The sequence below is a fragment of the Zea mays genome, chromosome 1 (assembly GCF_902167145.1).
Source record: "Zea mays cultivar B73 chromosome 1, Zm-B73-REFERENCE-NAM-5.0, whole genome shotgun sequence".
NCBI lineage: Eukaryota > Viridiplantae > Streptophyta > Magnoliopsida > Poales > Poaceae > Zea > Zea mays.
In genome coordinates this window covers 198,891,042-198,911,345 of record NC_050096.1, presented here as the reverse complement: position 1 = coordinate 198,911,345, position 20,304 = coordinate 198,891,042, and the positions used below count along the sequence as shown (strand labels likewise).

Below are 20,304 nucleotides of genomic sequence, written 5' to 3'. Positions count from 1 at the left end.
GAGGACTGGAGGAGCAGGAGGCAAAGGCGAAGGCAGGCGAGGCGACAAACACGGGCATTAGCACCTGACAGGGAAAGTCAAGCCTTTTTCCCCCCTCCTCCGGTGCCACGGGGTGCCGCCATGCGCGGCGCGGCACGAGACAAGCCCCAGTGCGCAGTGCGCTGCAGTAGGACTCTCTCGAGCAGTATATCTAAAGCGCCCTGTAATCTAAATTTTAGAGAAGATTTCTCTCTTTTATGTCTTAGTGTCCTCTAAAATGTCCAATAAATATAAATATAGAGGACGTTAATGGATCCTCTATATATAGAGTTCCTCTCTCATCCCCTTTATACATTTTGATATTTAAAACAACAGAATTAGCAAAATCAAAATCTCTACTACTACTTAAGTGCCTATCGTAGGCGTTCACAGCCACATCACGTTCTGCCGCTAGCGTATCTCGCCCCGCATCCCGCCCACGGCCCCCGCCGATCCGCCTCCCCATTCCCCTAATCACGCGCCCCATGCCCGCCGATCCGCGGCTGCCGCCCCCTGTCCCACCGATCCACGACTGCCGCCTCCTCCCTCCCCTAATCACGCCCCCTGTCCCGCCGATCAGTAGTTGTCGCCCCCCTGTCCCGCATCACGCGCGTCTCGCTTCCCCTAATCACGGCGTCGGCGGCGTCCTCGAACGTCGCGGGGAGGCGGTGCTCGGGCGCCAGAAGGTAGTCCACGGACGCCATACTCAAGCGACTGGAGGGACAGTGCATCGCGTTTAAACCCTTCTCTCCTTCTCATCCCCACCTCCCTCGCGGATCACTCACCGTCGTCGTCGGTATCTCATTCGCCCCCCTCTCCTCCCTTCCTCGAGTGAGACTCTTCTCGTGCCCGGAATCCTTACTCGATATGTCATTCTACAGGCTGCAGCCGCCGCCGTGATGTTGTCCCTCCAACTTCCTTAAACCCTAGCGCCAGCAGCAGGCAACCAGCACCGACGAGGAGGAGGAGCGCGGAGTAGAGGGGCTCCGGCGACCGCATCGGAGATGGCGGCGAGCCATGGCGCGGATACGCTCAAGTCCACCTCCATCAACGGGCAACCGTCTGTCTCCTCCCACCCATCAAATCCAAGCATCAGGAGGCACTCACCTTTGACAGCGGCCATCCCTCAACCCTCTGTAGCATGTGGCGCCCTCGCTGCGAATCTGTCTTTATGACAGTTGCCATCCTCGCATCCCAAACCGTCGATGCCCACCCCTAACATGGTTCCTGACCTCCCTGACAGGTGACTCCTCTGAAGGATATAACAAGTGGTATGTGCTCTGCTTTCCATTTTATCCCATTTTTCCATTTTGGAATGTAATAGTGTGGCTATGGGAACATAATTGATGAATCTATATGTTTTAGTTTCCATTTCCTAAACATAACTAAGAAGCTTATCTAGGGAAATCATTTTAGCTTTTTGCTGCTCCTTATGTGCTTTAGATTCAGCAAGAGGTACTTTGCAAGTTTTGGAAGACTAATACCTAAATTTTTGGTAACTCGAATGAAACATGCACATACAGATCACCCTGATTACAGTATTAATGGAGAGGAGGTACATGGGGCGGGGGTCCTAGAACATACTGTAATGCTCTGATTACATATTGATGAATCTATATGCTCTGATTACAGTGTAATGTATGAGGAGATGGCGGTGAGCTAGGTACTGGAGCAGCGGGGACTAAAGCTCTAGCGGCATGAAGATCTCCTCTGACTTTGTTTAACTTTCAGAAATAAAAAATGGTACATGTGCTTATTCCTTTAGAGGATGTGACCTATGGTGTTATTTTCTACTCTCTTTTTTAAGTGCTAAAGTAGTTGCCATCTGTTGAACATTATATATACAAGCTTACTAAATGTGATATATGTTTGTACCTTACTGAATTACTGAATGCATCTTTATTTATTTTTTAATTACTTGGAGCTGTGAATCAACAAGAAATTTTTACTTGTCGGCGTTTCGAGACAGGGGGTCCCTAAGCCGACGAGTGAATGTCGCTGCGTGCCCCAGCCCAGATGGGTCGAGCGCGTGGGCGAGCGCGAAGGGGGGAAGCGAGGTGGCCGGAGACGGGCGTGAGAGAGGTGGAAATCCCGTGGCCTTCGTGTTCGTCCCGCGCCCAGGTCGGGTGCGCTTGCAGTAGGGGGTTACAAGCGTCCACGCGGGTGAGGGAAGCGAGCGGCCCCAAGAGAGCGCCTGTCCCGTCCTCGTCCCCGCGCGGCCAACCTTCTCTAAGAGGGCCCTAGTCCTTCCTTTTATAGGCGTAAGGAGAGGATCCAGGTGTACAATGGGGGTGTAGCGGAGTGCTACGTGTCTAGCGGGGGAGAGCTAGCGCCCTAAGTACATGCCGATGTGGCAGCCGGAGAGATCTTGGCACCCAGCTGGTGTGATGTCGTGGCCGTCGGAGGAGCAACGGAGCCTGGCGGAGGGACAGCTGTCGGAGTGGTTGAGTCCTTGCTAACGTCCTCCTGCTTCCGTAAGAGAGCTGAGAGCCGCCGTCGTCACGGAGCTTGCGGGGCGCCATCATTGCCTATCTGGCGGAGCTAGCCAGATGGGACACCGGTCTTGTTTTCTGCGGCCCGAGTCGCCTCGGGGTAGGGTGATGATGGCGCTTCCTGTTGACATGGCTGGCCTACGCCCTAGGTCGGGCGGCGTGGAGGCTCCTCCGAAGCTGAGGTCGAGTCTGTCTTCCATGGCCGAGGCCGAGTCCGAGCCCCTGGGTTGGGCGAGGCGGAGGTCGTTCGGCAAAGGCCAGGGCAGAGTCCGAGCCCTGGGGTCGGGCGAAGCGGAGTTCGTCGTCTTCTGGGGCTGAGCCCGAGTCCGAGCCCTGGGTCGGGTGGAGCGGAGTTCGCCATCTTCCGGGACTTAGCCCAAGTCCGAGCCCTGGGTCGGGCGGAGCGGAGTTCGCCGTCTTCCGGGACCTAGCCCGAGTCCGAGCCCTGGGTCGGGCGGAGCGGAGTTCGCCGTCTTCCGGGACTTAGCCCGAGTCCGAGCCCTGGGTCGGGCGGAGCGGAGTTCGCCGTATTCCGGGACCTAGCCCGAGTCCGAGCCCTGGGTCGGGCGGAGCGGAGTTCGCCGTCTTCCGGGACTTAGCCCGAGTCCGAGCCCTGGGTCGGGCGGAGCGGAGTTCGCCGTCTTCCGGGACTTAGCCCGAGTCCGAGCCCTGGGTCGGGCGGAGCGGAGTTTCCTGTGGTGCCTTTGGCAGGGCCTGACTGCCTGTCAGTCTCACTCTGTCAAGGGGCACTGCAGTCGGAGTGGCGCAGGCGGCGCTGTCCTTCTGTCAGGCCGGTCAGTGGAGCGGCGAAGTGACGGCGGTCACTTCGGCTCTGCCAGGGGGCGCGCGTCAGGATAAAGGTGTCAGGCCACCTTTGCGTTAAATGCTCCTGCGATTCGGTCGGTCGGTGCGGCGATTTAGTCAGTGTTGCTTCTTAGTGAAGGCTGGGCCTCGGGCGAGCCGGAGATGTGTCCGCCGTTGGAGGGGGGCCTCGGGCGAGACGGAAATCCTCCGGGGTCGGCTGCCCTTGTCCGAGGCTAGGCTCGGGCGAGGCATGATCGAGTCGCTCGTACGGACTGATCCCTGACTTAATCGCACCCATCAGGCCTTTGCAGCTTTATGCTGATGGGGGTTACCAGCTGAGAATTAGGCGTCTTGAGGGTACCCCTAATTATGGTCCCCGATAGTAGCCCCCGAGCCTCGAATGGAGTGTTAGCACTCGCTTGGAGGCTTTCGTCGCACTTTTTTGCAAGGGGACCAGCCTTTCTCGGTTGCATTTTGTTCCGGGGGGTGCGCGCGAGCGCACCCGCCGGGTGTAGCCCCCGAGGCCTCGGAGGAGTGGTTTCACTCCTCCGAGGTCTTAATGCCTTGCGTAATGCTTCAGCTGGTCTGGTTGTTCCCTCATGCGAACTGGTCGTAGCCCGGGTGCACGGTCGGGGCCCAAGTTCTCGGGCTGGTATGTTGACGCTATCAACGGTTCGGCCGGAGCCGGGTTTGCGAGAGCAGCCCCCGAGCCTCCGCACAGGGCGAGAGGACGATCAGGGACAGACTCGGCTTTTTTACATACGCCCCTGCGTCGCCTTTCCGCAAGGAGGAGGGGGGAAAGCGCCATGTTACCCTCGATGGGCGCCGAACATGGTGTCTCCGGTGAGCTGCAAGCGGGTAATCCGAGTGGACGTTCGTGCCCCGTTCGTTAGGGGTCGGCTAGGGGCCCAGAGGTGATCTGACGGACCCGGTCCCCTGGCGACGGGGTCCGAGGGCTCGATGCCTCCCTCCGATGAGATTCCATTACAAGATCGCTCCCGCTGGTCTCGGAAATGTCCTAGGGTACCTCGGGAGCGCAGCCCGAGCCTTGGTTATGTATCGAACGTACCCCTGGTCATCCCTCGCTCGGCGTCTGAGGCGGCTGTGAACCCTTCGGGGGACAGCCTTCGAACCCCTGATCAGTAATGGGCGCGGAGCTCGAGTAGCCTGAGGCGGCTGTGGAACCCTTCGGGGGGCCGGCCTTCAAACCTCTGACCAGTAGTGGGTGTAGGGCCCACGCGATCTGAGGCGGCTGTTGAACCCCTCGGGGGGCCAGCCTTCGAACCTCTGATCAGTAGGGAGGCTCGGAGCCCGGTTCCTTCACGGGGAAGGATCCTTTTCGGGGTATCCCCCTTTCCCAGTCCCTGTTGCAAGAGATAGAGAAAGAGGAAAAAACGGAAAAGGATACGAAATTGAACGACGCGGCGTACCTTTTTTGGCGCGGTTATTACGGCGAAGGCGAAGCGTCGCCCGCTTCTCCCGCCAGAAGCACCGTCTGTCCTGCCGCGGAGTTAATGCGACGGGGCAAGTGGTTGGCGGGGCGGTCGTCGCGCGTGCGCGAGCCGTTCGAGGAACGGATCACGGGCGCGTCGTCTTCACACCGTGAGAGGGGGTTCTCTTGCTGCCCCTGGATGGGACGTGAGCTTGTCTGACGACGTGACCGCTGCTCCCGCCCGCCTGCCACCGTCATTACTGCCGGCCCACTTTCGGCTGCATTGACCGTCGCGCCAGACTGGCGCTGCTGGGTCGTGCGCTGGGTCGCCTCGAGTCGCGGTATTGGTTCCGCAACCGAAGAGGCGCGGTGGTGGCGCAAGTGGCGGTGCAGTTGCTTGCATGCAGCATCCGGCGCGCCGGTTGCGTGACGCGTGGGCCTGGGCCTCCAGGCTGGGCACGTTGGGAGTCGGGGAAGCGCGTCCACTTGGCGCGGTTGCATGCCGCCTGCATGGCTGCCCGCCTCTCTCGCCCGTTGGTCTGGGCAAAAGTGGAGGGTCACTTGTAACCGCTGGGCGGTTAAGTGCACCACGCGCGGCGGTTTGGCTTCTTCTGCCCCGAGCCAGTTTGCATGACATGCGGGACCCAGCCCCCGCGCCGCAGGGGAGGGCCTTAGAGCGTGTGCCTTCTGCGACCGCCGAGGCCAGAACACACACCTTCACTGCGTTGTAAAGCTGCGTCTCTTTTCCTCTTGTTTCGAGTATCTGGACTTTTTTGTCGGTAACAGGGATGTTTGTGCGAGCGAGAGTTGCTTCTCGCGGAAGGTGATGAGTGAGGTATCCGTATCCCGGAGGCGTAGGAGTCCCTCGGCTCGGTCGACCTTGCCGCTTACGCGTACTTTCACCCGTCCATGAGGCCCTGTCACCGACTCAGTCGAGAAGGCTCGAAGGATCGCTTCGGCAGAAGAGCTTCCGAACGTAAAGACTTGTTCGGTCCGCGGAATCACTTTATCCGAACGCGAGTTACTTATCGCAGAAGGTGATGAGTGAGGTATCCGTATCCCGGAGGCGTAGGAGTCCCTCGGCTCGGTCAGCCTTGGCTGCTTACGTGTACTCCGTCGTTTTCAGGATCCACTTTTCGAAGTAGTCAGAAAGCACGAAAGACATTCTGGCAGAAGAGATCTTTTTTCGAGGAAAATTTCAACGCAGAGGGGGTCCCCCCCCCTTTTAGCCCCCGAGGGAGGGTCAGGCTTTGCCGAGGCGAGGCCGACCCTTCCTTGATGACTAAACTTTGCGTGGGTGCGAGGTATATGAACAACTTGAAAATATCTTAAGGGTAGAAGCGACGTAGCTGTTGGATATTCCAAGCGTTGCCGTAGACCTCGCCTTGACTGTTGGCCAGCTTGTACGTCCCGGGCTTCAGAACTTTGGCGATGACGAAAGGCCCCTCCCAGGGGGGCGTGAGCTTGTGCCTCCCTCGGGCGTCTTGCCGCAGCCGAAGCACCAGGTCGCCCACCTGGAGGTCTCGGGGCCGGACCCCTCGGGCGTGGTAGCGTCGCAGGGATTGCTGGTACCGCGCCGAGTGTAGTAAGGCCTTGTCCTGAGCTTCTTCTAGCTGGTCCAGCGAGTCTTCTCGGCTAACTTGGTTGCTTTGATCGCTGTAGGCCCTCGTCCTCGGGGAGCCGTATTCCAGGTCAGTGGGCAAGACGGCCTCGGCCCCGTAGACCAGGAAGAACGGCGTGAAACCCGTGGCTCGGCTCGGCGTTGTTCTCAGGCTCCAGACCACCGAGGGGAGTTCCTTCATCCATCGCTTGCCGAACTTGTTGAGGTCGTTGTAAATCCGAGGCTTGAGCCCTTGTAGAGTCATGCCGTTGGCACGCTCTACTTGCCCATTCGACATGGGATGAGCCACGGCGGCCTAGTCCACCCGGATGTGGTGATCCTCGCAGAAGTCCAAGAATTTTCTGCCGGTGAACTGGGTGCCGTTGTCGGTGATGATGGAGTTCGGGACCCCGAAGCGATGGATGATGTTGGTGAAGAACGCCACCGCCTGCTCGGACCTGATGCTGTTCAGAGGCCGGACCTCGATCCACTTGGAGAATTTGTCGATGGCGACCAGCAGGTGCGTGTAGCCCCCGGGCGCCTTCTGTAAGGGGCCGACGAGGTCCAGACCCCACACAGCAAAGGGCCAGGTGATGAGTATCGTCTGCAGAGCCTGAGCGGGCAGGCGGGTCTGCTTCGCATAGAATTGGCACCCTTCGCAGGTGCGGACAATTCTAGTGGCGTCTGCCACCGCCGTTGGCCAGTAGAAGCCTTGTCGGAAGGCATTCCCGACGAGAGCTCGAGGCGCTGCGTGATGACCGCAAGCCCCCGAGTGTATCTCTTGCAGGAGTTCCTGACCTTCGGCGACGGAGATGCATCGCTGGAGGATGCCCGAGGGACTGCGGTGGTAGAGCTCCTTCTCATCGCCCAGTAAGACGAACGACTTGGCACGTCACGCTACCCGCCGAGCCTCGGCTCGGTCGAGGGGTAGCTCCCCCTGGCGGAGATATTGCAGGTACGGGGCCTGCCAATTTCGATCAGGCGTGGCCCCACTCTGCTCCCCCTCGACGTGCAGTGCCTCGCCCTCGGAGGCCGAGGGTACCTCGGGCTGAACCGAGGGCGCCTCGGGCCGAGCTGAGGGTGCCTCGTGCTGGGCCGAGGGTACCTCGGGCTGGACCGAGGGCGCCTCAGGCTCGGGCGAGTCGTCGATCTTGACGGAGGGTTGATGCAGATCCCGGGAGAAGACGTCCGGGGGAACCGTTGTTCGCCCCGAGGCTATTTTTGCCAGCTCGTCCGCCGTTTCGTTGTAACGCCGAGCGATGTGGTTAAGCTCGAGCCCGTAGAACTTGTCTTCCAGGCGCCGAACCTCATCGCAGTAGGCCTCCATCTTCGGGTCGCGGCAGTGGGAGTTCTTCATGACTTGGTCGATGACGAGCTGCGAGTCGCCGCGGGCGTCGAGGCGCCTGACCCCTAGCTCGATGGCGATCCGCAACCCGTTGACCAGAGCCTCGTACTCAGCCACATTGTTGGACGCCGGGAAATGGAGGCGTAGCACATAGCGTAGGTGTTTCCCGAGGGGCGAGATGAAGAGCAGGCCCGCGCTGGCTCCCGTCTTCATCAGCGACCCGTCGAAAAACATGGTCCAGAGCTCCGGTTGGATCGGAGCCGTCGGTAGCTGGGTGTCGACCCATTCGGCTACGAAGTCAGCCAATACCTAGGACTTGATGGCCTTCCGAGGGGCGAACGAGATTGTCTCGCCCATGATTTCCACCGCCCACTTTGCAATCCTGCCCGAGGCCTCTCGGCACTGGATGATCTCCCCCAGGGGGAAGGATGACACCACAGTTACCGGATGAGACTCGAAGTAGTGTCGCAACTTCCGCCTCGTTAGGATCACTGCATACAGCAGCTTCTGAACTTGTGGGTAGCGGATCTTGGTCTCGGACAGTACCTCGCTGACGAAGTAAACTGGCCTCTGAACGGGCAATGCATGCCCCTCTTCTTGCCTCTCGACCACAATCGCGGCGCTAACCACCTGAGTGGTCGCGGCGACGTAGACCAAGAGGGCTTCTCCATCAGCTGGAGGCACCAAGATAGGCGCCTTTGTGAGGAGCGCCTTCAGGTTCCCGAGAGCTTCCTCGGCCTTAGTGGTCCAAGCGAAACACTCGGCCTTCCTTAAGAGGCGGTACAGAGGCAGACCTCTTTCGCCGAGGCGTGAGATGAAGCGGCTCAGGGCCGCGAGACATCCCATGACCCTCTGTACGCCTTTTAAGTCCTTGATGGGCCCCATGTTGGTGATGGCTGCGATCTTCTCCGGGTTGGCTTCGATGCCCCGCTCGGAGACGATGAACCCCAAGAGCATGCCCCGGGGCACCCCGAAGACACACTTCTCGGGATTGAGCTTGACGCCTTTCGCTTTGAGACATCGAAATATCACTTCAAGGTCGGAGAGGAGGTCGGAAGCCTTCCTTGTCTTGACTACGATGTCATCGACGTAGGCCTCGACCGTGCGACCGATGTGTTCGCCGAACACATGGTTCATACACCGCTGATACGTCGCGCCCGCATTCCTCAAACCGAACAGCAAGGTGACATAGCAGTACATGCCGAAGGGCGTGATGAAAGAAGTCGCGAGCTGGTCGGACTCTTTCATCCTGATTTGGTGATACCCTGAGTAGGCGTCGAGGAAGGACAGGGTTTCGCACCCAGCAGTGGAATCCACGATTTGATCGATGCGAGGCAGAGGGTAGGGAACCTTCGGACATGCTTTGTTGAGACCAGTGTAGTCTACACACATCCGCCATTTCCCCCCTTTCTTTCTCACAAGCACAGGGTTGGCAAGCCATTCGGGATGGAATACCTCTTTGATGAACCCTGCTGCCATTAGCTTGTGGATCTCCTCGCCTATCACTCTGCGCTTCTCCTCGTCGAATCGGCGCAGAGGCTACTTGACGGGTCGGGCTCCGGCCCGAATATCCAGCGAGTGCTCGGCGACATCCCTCGGTATGCCGGGCATGTCCGAGGGACTCCACGCAAAGACGTCGGCGTTTGCACGGAGAAAGTCGACGAGCACTGCTTCCTATTTGGGGTCGAGCCCGGAACCGATCCGGATCTGCTTGGAGGTGTCGCCACTGGGGTCGAGAGGGACAGCCTTGACTGACTCCACTGGCTCAAAGTTGCCGGCATGGCGCTTCACGTCTGGCACCTCTTTGGAGAGGCTTTCCAGGTCGGCGATGAGGGCCTCGGACTCAGCGAGGGCCTCGGCGTACTCCACGCACTCCACGTCGCATTCGAACGCGTGCTTGTACGTGGGGCCGACGGTGATGACCCCGTTGGGGCCCGGCATCTTGAGCTTCAGGTAGGTGTAGTTGGGGACGGCCATGAACTTCGCGTAGCATGGCCTCCCCAGTACCGCGTGGTAGGTTCCTCGGAACCCGACCACCTCGAACGTCAGAGTCTCCCTTCGGAAGTTGGAGGGCGTTCCGAAGCAGACGGGAAGGTCGAGTCGTCCGAGGGGCTGGACGCGCTTCCCGGGAATGATCCTGTGGAAGGGCGCAGCGCCTGCTCGGATGGAGGATAGATCGACGCGCAGGAGCCCGAGGGTCTCGGCGTAGATGATGTTGAGGCAGCTGCCCCCGTCCATAAGGACCTTGGTGAGCCTGACGTCGCCGACGATGGGGTCGACGACGAGCGGGTATTTCCCCGAGCTCGGCACGTGGTCGGGGTGATCAGCTTGGTCGAAGGTGATGGGCTTGTCGGACCAGTCTAGGTAGACTGGCGCCGCCACCTTCACCGAGCAGACCTCCCGACACTCTTGCTTGCGATGCCGAGCCGAGGCATTCGCCACATGCCCACCGTAGATCATGAAGCAGTCGCGGACCTCGGGGAACTCTCCTGCTTGGTGATCTTCCTTCTTGTCATCGTCGCGGGCCCTGCCACCCTCCGCGGGTGGCCCGGCCCTGTGGAAGTGGCGCCGAAGCATGACGCACTCCTCGAGGGTGTGCTTGACGGGCACCTGATGATAGGGGCACGGCTCCTTGAGCATCTTGTCGAAGAGGTTGGCACCTCCGGGGGGCTTCCGAGGGTTCTTGTACTCGGCGGCGGCGACAAGGTCCACGTCGGTGGCGTCGCGTTTCGTTTGCGACTTCTTCTTGCCTTTCTTCTTGGCGCCGCACGGAGTAGACGCCTCGGGAGCATCTTCCGATGGGCGGCCCTGGGGCTGCTTGTCCTTTCGGAAGATAGCCTCGACCGCCTCCTAGCCAGAGGCGAACTTGGTGGCGATGTCCATCAGCTCGCTCGCCCTGGTGGGGGTCTTGCGACCCAACTTACTCACCAGGTCGCGGCAGGTGGTGCCGGCAAGGAACGCGCCGATGACATCCGAGTCGGTGATGTTGGGCAGCTCGGTGCGCTGCTTCGAGAATCGCCGGATGTAGTCCCGGAGAGACTCTCCCGGCTGCTGCCGGCAGCTTCGGAGGTCCCAGGAATTCCCGGGGCGCACGTACGTGCCCTGGAAATTGCCGGCGAAAGCTTGGACCAAGTCACCCCAGCTGGAGATCTGCCCCGGAGGCAGATGCTCCAACCAGGCGCGAGCGGTGTCGGAGAGGAACAGTGGGAGGTTGCGGATGATGAGGTTGTCATCGTCCGTTCCACCCAGTTGGCAGGCCAGGCGGTAGTCCGCGAGCCACAGTTCCGGTCTCGTTTCCCCCGAGTACTTTGTGATAGTAGTCGGGGGTCGGAACCGGGTCGGGAACGGCGCCCGTCGGATGGCCCGGCTGAAGGCCTGCGGACCGGGTGGTTCGGGCGAGGGACTCCGATCCTCCCCGCTGTCGTAGCGTCCCCCACGCCTGGGGTGGTAGCCTCGGCGCGCCTTCTCGTCGAGGTGGGCCCGACGGTCGCGATGATGGCGCTCGTTGTCGAGGTGGCCCGGGGCCGCAGGCGCGGTGTTGCGCGTGCGCCCGGTGTAGACCGAGGCTTCCCGCATGAATCGGGAAGTCGCGGCATGAGGTTCCGAGGGGTATCCCTGCCTTCGGGAGGCAGAGCTCTCGGCTCGTCGGACCGCAGCGCCTTCTAGGAGATTCTTGAGCTCTCCCTGGATTCACCGACCCTCGGTGGTTGATGGCTCCGGCATCGCGCGGAGAAGCATCGCTGCTGCAGCCAGGTTCTGACCGACCCCACTGGATGCGGGTGGTGGCCTGACCCTGACGTCGTTGGCGACGCGGTGCTGGAGACCCTGGGGCAGGTGACGTATTTCTCCGGCCGGGGGTTGGCCCGCCCATACCTGCCCGACGTCCCGGCGGATCGGCTCAAGCGCTCCTGCTCCCTCGTCGAGCCTGGCCTGCGCCCCGCGGACTTGCTCGAGCTGTGGGTCGTGACCCCTCGCCGGAACGGGGACCACAGCTAGCTCCCGCGGGATGTCAGCGCGAGGCACCGACCTAGGGAGATCACCATCCTCCGGCATGCCAAGATGATTGCCTTCGGTGGGATCCCCTAGCTCGACGTGGAAACATTCGCGGCTTGAGCCGCAGTCCTCGTCATCGAGGCTGCGGCTACTGTCGGAACAGTCGGAGAGGCAGTAGTCACATGCGGTCATGAAGTCCCGCATGGCACTGGGGTTGCCAAATCCAGAGAAATCCCAACAGATGTTGGGGTCGTCATCTTCCTCAGACCCAGAGGGCCCGCAGGTCGAGACGTCCGTCAACCGGTCCCAAGGCGACCGCATGCGAAACCCCAGAGGGTTTGATCTCGCCTCTACGAGAGCGCCCGCCAAAGCAAGGTCGCTAGGCGGGTTGAGGCTGAGTCGAAATGACGTAGGATGGGAGTCGGTTGGTACCTTTCGGTCGGCGAGCAGCGACATAGTCACGTCGGGGACTGATCGCACCGCCGTCCCAGGTACGAGGGCGACGTCCTGCAAGCTCTCCACGAGCGCACTGGCGTCGTCCACTTGCTCGGGGTTGGCGTGTCGCGGGGAGACGGCGCTCGCCTTCGTCTCAAACGCGAGGTCGACGCCCGGCGTGCCCCCCGTTGGAGCGCTGGGGACGTTGACTCGCTCGACAGCCAACGAGGCGCAGCCTCCCGCTTGGCCTTGGTTGCCCCGCCTCCTCCTCCGTTGGCAGGGGAGAGGACGGGGCGAGCTCGAATGTTGTTCTTCCACTACGCGGAGAAGACGTTGTCGATTCCGCCGCCGGCGGGCGGGCTGACGGCCGCCATTGTCGTTGTCGCGCGGCGGTGGAAGGAGTATCATGTCGTAGCTGCCGTCGAAGGACATGAACTCAAGACTCCCGAAACGGAGCACCGTCCCAGGTCGGAGAGGTTGCTGGAGACTGCCCATCTGGAGCTTGACGGGAAGCTGCTCGTCAACACGCAGCAGGCCCCTACCTGGCGCGCCAACTATCGGCGTTTCGAGACCGGGGGGTCTTTAAGCCGACGAGTGAATGTCGCTGCGTGCCCCAGCCCAGATGGGTCGAGCGCGTGGGCGAGCGCGAAGGGGGGAAGCGAGGTGGCCGGAGACGGGCGTGAGAGAGGTGGAAATCCCGCGGCCTTCGTGTTCGTCTCGCGCCCAGGTCGGGTGCGCTTGCAGTAGGGGGTTACAAGCGTCCACACGGGTGAGGGAAGCGAGCGGCCCCAAGAGAGCGCCTGTCCGGTCCTCGTCCCCGCGCGGCCAACCTTCTCTAAGAGGGCCCTGGTCCTTCCTTTTATAGGCGTAAGGAGAGGATCCAGGTGTACAATGGGGGTGTAGCGGAGTGCTACGTGTCTAGCGGGGGAGAGCTAGCGCCCTAAGTACATGCCGATGTGGCAGCCGGAGAGATCTTGGCACCCAGCTGGTGTGATGTCGTGGCCGTCGGAGGAGCAACGGATCCTGGCGGAGGGACAGCTGTCGGAGCGGTTGAGTCCTTGCTGACGTCCTCCTGCTTCCGTAAGAGAGCTGAGAGCCGCCGTCGTCACGGAGCTTGCGGGCGCCATCATTGCCTATCTGGCGGAGCTAGCTAGATGGGACACCGGTCTTGTTTTCTGTGGCCCGAGTTGGCTCGGGGTAGGGTGATGATGGCGCTTCCTGTTGACGTGGCTGGCCTACTGAGAGCACCTAGAGGGGGGGGTGAATAGGTGATCCTGTATACTTCAAAACTTAAGCCACAAAACTTTGATTAAGCGTTAGCACAGTTAATGCCAAGTGGCTAGAGAGAAGATCTTGCACAATATGATAACCACAAGGAGTTCAACACAGAGAAGACACAGTGATTTATCCCGTGGTTCGGCCAAGTACAAAACTTGCCTACTCCACGTTGTGGCGTCCCAACGGACGAGAGTTGCACTCAACTCCTCTCAAGTGATCCAATGATCAACTTGAATACCACAGTGTTATGCTTTTCCTTTCAATTTCCCGTTTGCGAGGAATCTCCACAACTTGGAGTCTCTCGCCCTTACACTTGAGATTCACAAAGAAATACGGAGTAAGGGAGGGAAGCAACACACACAAATCCACAGCAAAATGCGCACACACACGGCCAAGAATCGAGCTCAAAAGACTATCTCAAAGTTCTCACTAGAACGGAGCTCGAATCACTTAGAATGACAAACGAATGCGCAAGGAATGAGTGTGGATGATCAAGAATGCTCTTAGGTTGCTTGGTGTTCTCCTCCATGCGCCTAGGGGTCCCTTTTATAGCCCCAAGGCATCTAGGAGCCGTTGAGAGCAAATCTGGAAGGCTGATCTTGCCTTCTGTCGTCGGGCGCACCGGACAGTCCGGTGCACACCGGACACTGTCCGGTGCCCGATTTCCTTCCTTAAACAGCGCAGTCGACCGTTGCAGATCTGGGAGCCGTTGGCGCACCGGACATGTCCGGTGCACACCGGACAGTCCGGTGCCCCCTTCCGACCGTTGGCTTGGCCACGTGTCGCGCGCAGAATCCACGGCCGACCGTTGGCCCTAGCCGACCGTTGGCACACCGGACAGTCCGGTGAATTTTAGCCGTACGCCGTCGGCGAATTCCCGAGAGCGGCCACTTCGGCCGAGGCAGCCTGGCGCACCGGACACTGTCCGGTGCACCACCGGACAGTCCGGTGCCCCAGACCGAAACAGCCCCTTGGCTGTACACAATCACCTCTTTCTTTTTCTTTTTCTTCCTGTTTCCAATACTTAGACAAGTATATTAGTACACAAAACCAATGTACTAAGACTTAGAAACGTACCTTTGCTCTTGATTTGCACTTTATTCATCCATTGCATAAATTCACATTTAAGCAGTTGAGTTGGCACTCAATCACCAAAATACTTAGAAATGGCCCAAGGGCACATTTCCCTTTCACCTACGCCCTAGGTCGGGCGGCGTGGAGGCTCCTTCGAAGCTGAGGTCGAGTCTGTCTTCCATGGCCGAGGCCGAGTCCGAGCCCCTGGGTCGGGCGAGGCGGAGGTCGTTCGGCAGAGGCCAGGGCGGAGTCCGAGCCCTGGGGTCGGGCGAAGCGGAGTTCGTCGTCTTCTGGGGCTGAGCCCGAGTCCGAGCCCTGGGTCGGGCGGAGCGGAGTTCGCCGTCTTCCGGGGCTTAGCCCGAGTCTGAGCCCTGGGTCGGGCGGAGCGGAGTTCGCCGTCTTCCAGGACTTAGCCCGAGTCCGAGCCCTGGGTCGGGCGGAGCGGAGTTCGCCGTCTTCCGGGACTTAGCCCGAGTCCGAGCCCTGGGTCGGGCGGAGCGGAGTTCGCCGTCTTTCGGGACCTAGCCCGAGTCCGAGCCCTGGGTCGGGCGGAGCGGAGTTCGCCGTCTTCCGGGACTTAGCCCGAGTCCGAGCCGAGCCCTGGGTCGGGCGGAGCGGAGTTCGCCGTCTTCCAGGACTTAGCCCGAGTCCGAGCCCTGGGTCGGGCGGAGCGGAGTTTTCTGTGGTGCCTTTGGCAGGGCCTCACTGCCTGTCAGTCTCACCCTGTCAAGGGGCACTGCAGTCGGAGTGGCGCAGGCGGCGCTGTCCTTCTATCAGGTCGGTCAGTGGAGCGGCGAAGTGACGGCGGTCACTTCGGCTCTGCCAGGGGGCGCGCGTCAGGATAAAGGTGTCAGGCCACCTTTGCGTTAAATGCTCCTGCGATTCGGTCGGTCGGTGCGACGATTTAGTCAGGGTTGCTTCTTAGTGAAGGCTGGGCCTCAGGCGAGCCGGAGATGTGTCTGCCGTTGGAGGGGGGCCTCGGGCGAGACGGAAATCCTCCGGGGTCGGCTGCCCTTGTCCGAGGCTAGGCTCGGGCGAGGCACAATCGAGTCGCTCGTACGGACTGATCCCTGACTTAATCGCACTCATCAGGCCTTTGCAGCTTTATGCTAATGGGGGTTACCAGCTGAGAATTAGGCGTCTTGAGGGTACCCCTAATTATGGTCCCCGACATTACTGGTCGACATTTGCTTTGTGTAGGTTACCAGTGTGAACTGTGAATACATTCTACTGATATTTGTGTCGTGCAATTGTGAATTAGTAAGCATATTTAATACTAGAATAGTTACTCTAACCCTGTTCAAAAATAATAGGAAAGTTACGCTTCAGAAGTACCAGCAATCAGTTCATGCCCAAACAATTCTTTGTTGTTGTTTAGGTGGGATCCTTGTGAAGTGTGATGAGATGACCCTGGAGGTAAAATACCATTTAAAGTTATGCTTGGGCCTATATTGATGTCTTTTAATATCATGTTTTAGGGCATCAAACAATTCTTTGTTGTTGTTGACAAAGAGGAGTGGAAGATTGATACGCTTTGTGATCTTTATGATACACTCACCATCACTCAAATATTAATTAGGATTTTGTATTGTATTATCTCTGCCCACTCACATGGTATCTGATTGCTAGCACAACATGGTATATTTTACTTGTGTATCTTTTGTAGTATTAAAGTTGTCTACAATGCACACCCAACAGCTGATGTATTTATCAACTTTGCATCCTTCCAAAGGTTAGCCATTATTTCCATTTTGCTTTTGTGAAAGAGCACATGATCTTGGATAACTAGAAGTTAACTATATTGGAGGATTATCTAAATAGGACTTGATCGAATCTGATGTGTAGTTTTGTTTACATAGGCCTATACATTTTGTCATACTCATGATTTATTCTAAAAAAGAAAAACTTCCTCTAGATTTAGATGTATTTGTTCTGCGGAATCAATAATTGTAATTATGGTCAGCAAAAATAGAAGGGCGAAACAGTATCGAACATACCATTCTTCTGTATTTGTTCTGTGGAATCAATAATTGTAATTATATAGAAGGGCCTGCCTCGATGGCGCCATGGCAGAGCGGCGACGGAAGGTCGACGGCGGCAAGATGGGCGTGGCGGTCTTCGGGGCGCGGTGCACCCTGCGGTATGAGATGGACCTGCAGTTCTTCAACATCCCTGGCAACAGCAAGATGCTGTCCCTACGTAAGTTCCTGTCTAAGCACGTCAATCTGGAAGAAGAAAACAAGTTTCCTTCTATAGCATTATGAACCTGAAGGTCGTGTCATGCTTGTTATTCTGCAACCAATAATTCAGCTGCCTCCCTGAAGTAGAGCTAATCAATCTGAACTAGCAATCGGGCACACACAAAGACACCCTAAAACAGCGGATGGTTTCTTTAGTGATTGTGAAACAGGTTTTTGGGTAGCATGTAGGGCTGGTAATGGATCACGATCCAAATATTTTTTACAAACTGTTAGGGTCCTAAACTAATTTTAGTTCAAAAATGAATAGAAATAGAGTATGTTCTTGTAACTTTATAGAAACAACTTTATAGTGATAGTTTTTTACGTGGTTTGGTTGATTGCAAGACTAATAAGTATCAATTATTTGATATTGAATATTTGCGTTTTGTCTCCTTCAAATAAGTAACTTATGCTTTGACTGTGTTACGATAGTAAACTAGGCTTTATTCACATATCTCTACTATTCTATATAGTCAAAGCAAGGTGGCAGAAGGACCAGTGTTGATATTGGTAAATCATGCGCAAATGGGTGTGCTGGAATGATGGAGAACAATAGGGAACATAAAATTGCTCTTGTTGCTACTGGATTAGCTACTGGAATCGCTTCAGGTATTTTAATTAGTTATTTATTCCATTCGTAATATGGACTCAATGAACCGAAAATGAAAGGGATGTATTTCCAGTTTTGTTTCAGCTTGCTAAGATATTGGTCGTTTTTATTGAAAACTTGCACTTCTGTTTATAAAAATCAGCTGCATCAGAAATATTAAGCAAATTAGACATGCAGGCCTATCAGCTTATTTCTGGTATAAAAAACCGAGATCCTTAAAAAAGAAGAAAATATTTTACTTTTGCTGCAGCCTGCTGGATTGGACCCCGTTGTGTTCTTCCGATGATCAATCAGTCAATCACAAATTCAAACCATACAAATCAAGTATGTTTTTATTTTATATTATGGTGAAATGATACTAGAAGTTCACTGACATGTTACACAATTTTTCTCAGCTCAATATCCAGCATGCTTCTGGAAGTGTGTTCAAGGGGTGGAGTGAGGAGAAGATATATTTTGCTCCCACTTACAACTACTCTTGCAACTCAGATTCTTATGCTGGAGAGACTGCCACATCAAAGAAAAAGAGGAGAACCCCAGCCTGGTATGTACTACAATGTTTGAGATAGTTTCAGAGAGTTCAGATCTCATTCTCATATGTTAACACTCGTCAGTGGCTATGAAGTATCCTAGAGTCCACAAACCTCTTTGCAACCCAAAAACCTTGTGTTTCCCCTTTCTGTACCACAAGAACCATCTTTTGTGATGAGTTAAATCAGATTTGGATAGCAAGGTAAGTTGTAAGCGTGGGGAAACACAGAAGAGGAATCATTCTCATGTGCAATAAATAAACAAATCAAGATGATTCACATATTCTGAATTCAGGAATCACACTTCCCAAACCTTGAATACATAATACTATTAATGACCAGTTTGTTGCAAATGTTCAGGTGTGATAGAATACTATGGCATGGAGATGGTATTGCACAGTTGTCCTACTTCCGGGGGGAATCTCAATTCTCTGACCATCGTCCTGTTTGTGGGACATTTACTGTTGAGGTTAAAAGGCTAGATGGCTAATCAAAGCGGCGCCCATCAAACACCAACATTAGAATCGGTGCTGAAGAGTTGTTGCCGCCAAGAGACAAGCATAACTAAGGTACTTATGTATCTTCAGTCTTCTTGATATTGCATTAATATCTGCAGGCACTATAGCAGTCTATGTGTCCTTAAGCAAAGCACAAAACACTGCAGGTATTTTAGTGAACCATACTTGCATAGCTATGGCCCATGACTAACTACTATTATTGTTATGACACCGCCGGTGCTGGGGCGGGGCCCAAATCACCGATTAAAGCCTAGGTTTTTGTGTGACTTAGGAACACAATACCTCGGAACCTTCGTAAGGACGCTAAGTTATCTGTTCCTCAAGGAAATTTCCTGTGACCATAGAAATATGATTAAAGATCATATGCTTATTATTATTATGCTGTTATTGTACATCATATAGTCGCGTACAGTTTCGAAAGGAACATTAGTCATTAGTTTATATTGTATACTTGTAAAATTTCCTCTCAGGGTTGTTTTGGTTTTCATTTCTACTTCTTTCATTTGTGTAATTTCCAAAGTTCAACAGAGTAGCCAAAACATGTTCTCTTTCTTTGTTGTATTGTACAAAGTTTGTATTTGACCTTTGTAGGGGTCAAGTTTTGAATTTGTGTAACAGCCTTACTGGAAGGAGTTTAATTGTACAATATACTACCTCCATCCTTATTTATTTGACGCCAAATAATGTAAAATTGAACTGCAAAACGTCAAATAAAAAATGGAGGGAGTATCATTTATCCCCTATCTTGATTGTTAAATGGATTAAGTACTGTGAATGGACAAAGAACTGATAATTTATCTGTGTGTACATACGCTTAGTTTCCAAACACTTCTGACTATAAATAAGATTAAGCTATACAATAGTTGTCCTTTATTTATCTACAAAAAAGTTATTATTATTATATATTATTATATTCATGAATGACATTATAGCAATCATGGCTATAGTTAACTTTGAGCTTTGCACACATAGTGTTTCCATCAACAGACTGGTTAGTGTTTGGGTGTAGTCTCTTTATGGTGTGCATATGCTTTGCACAGTCTCTGACTATGTTTTTGTGATCAGTCATCAGGGACTATGATGAGTGTTTTGTTTTCAGGGTGTGGTCTGCAGATGACAGACAACAGCTCATGGATAGTTTAGTTTTGGTGGTCTCTGTTTGGTGTCCCTGACTGACATGAGTGTTTTTGTTGTAGGTGATCTAGATGGATGAAATTGTCGACAAGGCCATTAGCATCATGCAGGTTACCTCAAAGCATCTCATGTATATCCGCAAGGAGAAGCTGCACTCAGGGAAGGCATTGAGTGCAATAGAGGTGAAGGAACTATGCGAAGCCCTTGAAGCGATTGCTGAAGATTTGGACCAAGATTCACTCTTGTGCCAGAGTTTGGTGTAGTCCTCGATTATAAACTGTGTACTATGTTAATGTAATGACATAGTTTGTATGATACAGATCGTAGTGATGTTGTTTGAAGCTATTTGTATGAACTTTTCCTACTATCTTGTATGAATTATGATGTCTGATGTAGTTTGTATGAACTATGTCATATTATGTTGAAGGAAGCTATTGCATGCCCTTATTCTATGATTTATGTAGGATGCAAAGATTCTTGGGAGTAATTTTTTGAGCGGCCTATTAAGTTACGAGGACAATTCATGTTGATATGTCATCCTTGCAAACATACAACATAGACTTATCAATATCGCTAAAAAGATTAAATTAGTGTATGAGATTAGAGTTGTCGATATATTTGTCTATCATTCAAAATTCTATATTGATTCTTTAAAATTTATGTGATATTATAATGTTTGTTCGGCATCAGTTCATTCTATTTGAGTCGGCATATTTATAACAATATTACATATTTATATCGACAATATAATATTAGTGTTATAATGATATTTTGCCACATGGATTTTATATATCATAGTGT

General features: G+C 54.9%; 1 protein-coding gene across 3 annotated transcripts; it reads left to right on the top strand.

The window, feature by feature from the left end:
* The first annotated feature begins 544 nt into the window (after positions 1-544).
* On the top strand, positions 545-19,986 carry LOC103642992 (uncharacterized). 3 transcript variants are annotated; one of them, XM_023301319.2, is made up of 11 exons: positions 545-814; positions 900-1,289; positions 1,651-1,761; positions 15,850-15,887; positions 16,138-16,203; positions 16,516-16,670; positions 17,185-17,320; positions 17,572-17,645; positions 17,717-17,865; positions 18,212-18,420; positions 19,566-19,986. In XM_023301319.2, the coding sequence occupies exons 5-10, from the start codon at positions 16,155-16,157 to the stop codon at positions 18,339-18,341; spliced, it is 693 nt and encodes a 230-aa protein (XP_023157087.1). In that variant the 5' UTR covers positions 545-814; positions 900-1,289; positions 1,651-1,761; positions 15,850-15,887; positions 16,138-16,154; the 3' UTR covers positions 18,342-18,420; positions 19,566-19,986. The 3 variants fall into 3 exon arrangements, with proteins under 3 accessions (XP_023157087.1, XP_023157086.1, XP_020402808.1); XM_023301318.2 differs by having other exon boundaries at positions 15,850-16,203; XM_020547219.3 differs by lacking the exons at positions 545-814; positions 900-1,289; positions 1,651-1,761 and having other exon boundaries at positions 15,613-15,887.
* The last annotated feature ends 318 nt before the right edge of the window (positions 19,987-20,304 follow it).

Bases quoted from the DNA above. Each gene is read 5' to 3' on its own strand.
- LOC103642992 (XM_023301318.2), top strand. From the start codon at position 16,107: ATGGTATATTTTACTTGTGTATCTTTTGTAGTATTAAAGTTGTCTACA. The intron at 16,204-16,515 runs GTTAGCCATTAT...GTAATTATATAG, and splicing joins AACTTTGCATCCTTCCAAAG to AAGGGCCTGCCTCGATGGCG. The intron at 17,321-17,571 runs GTATTTTAATTA...CTTTTGCTGCAG, and splicing joins AGCTACTGGAATCGCTTCAG to CCTGCTGGATTGGACCCCGT.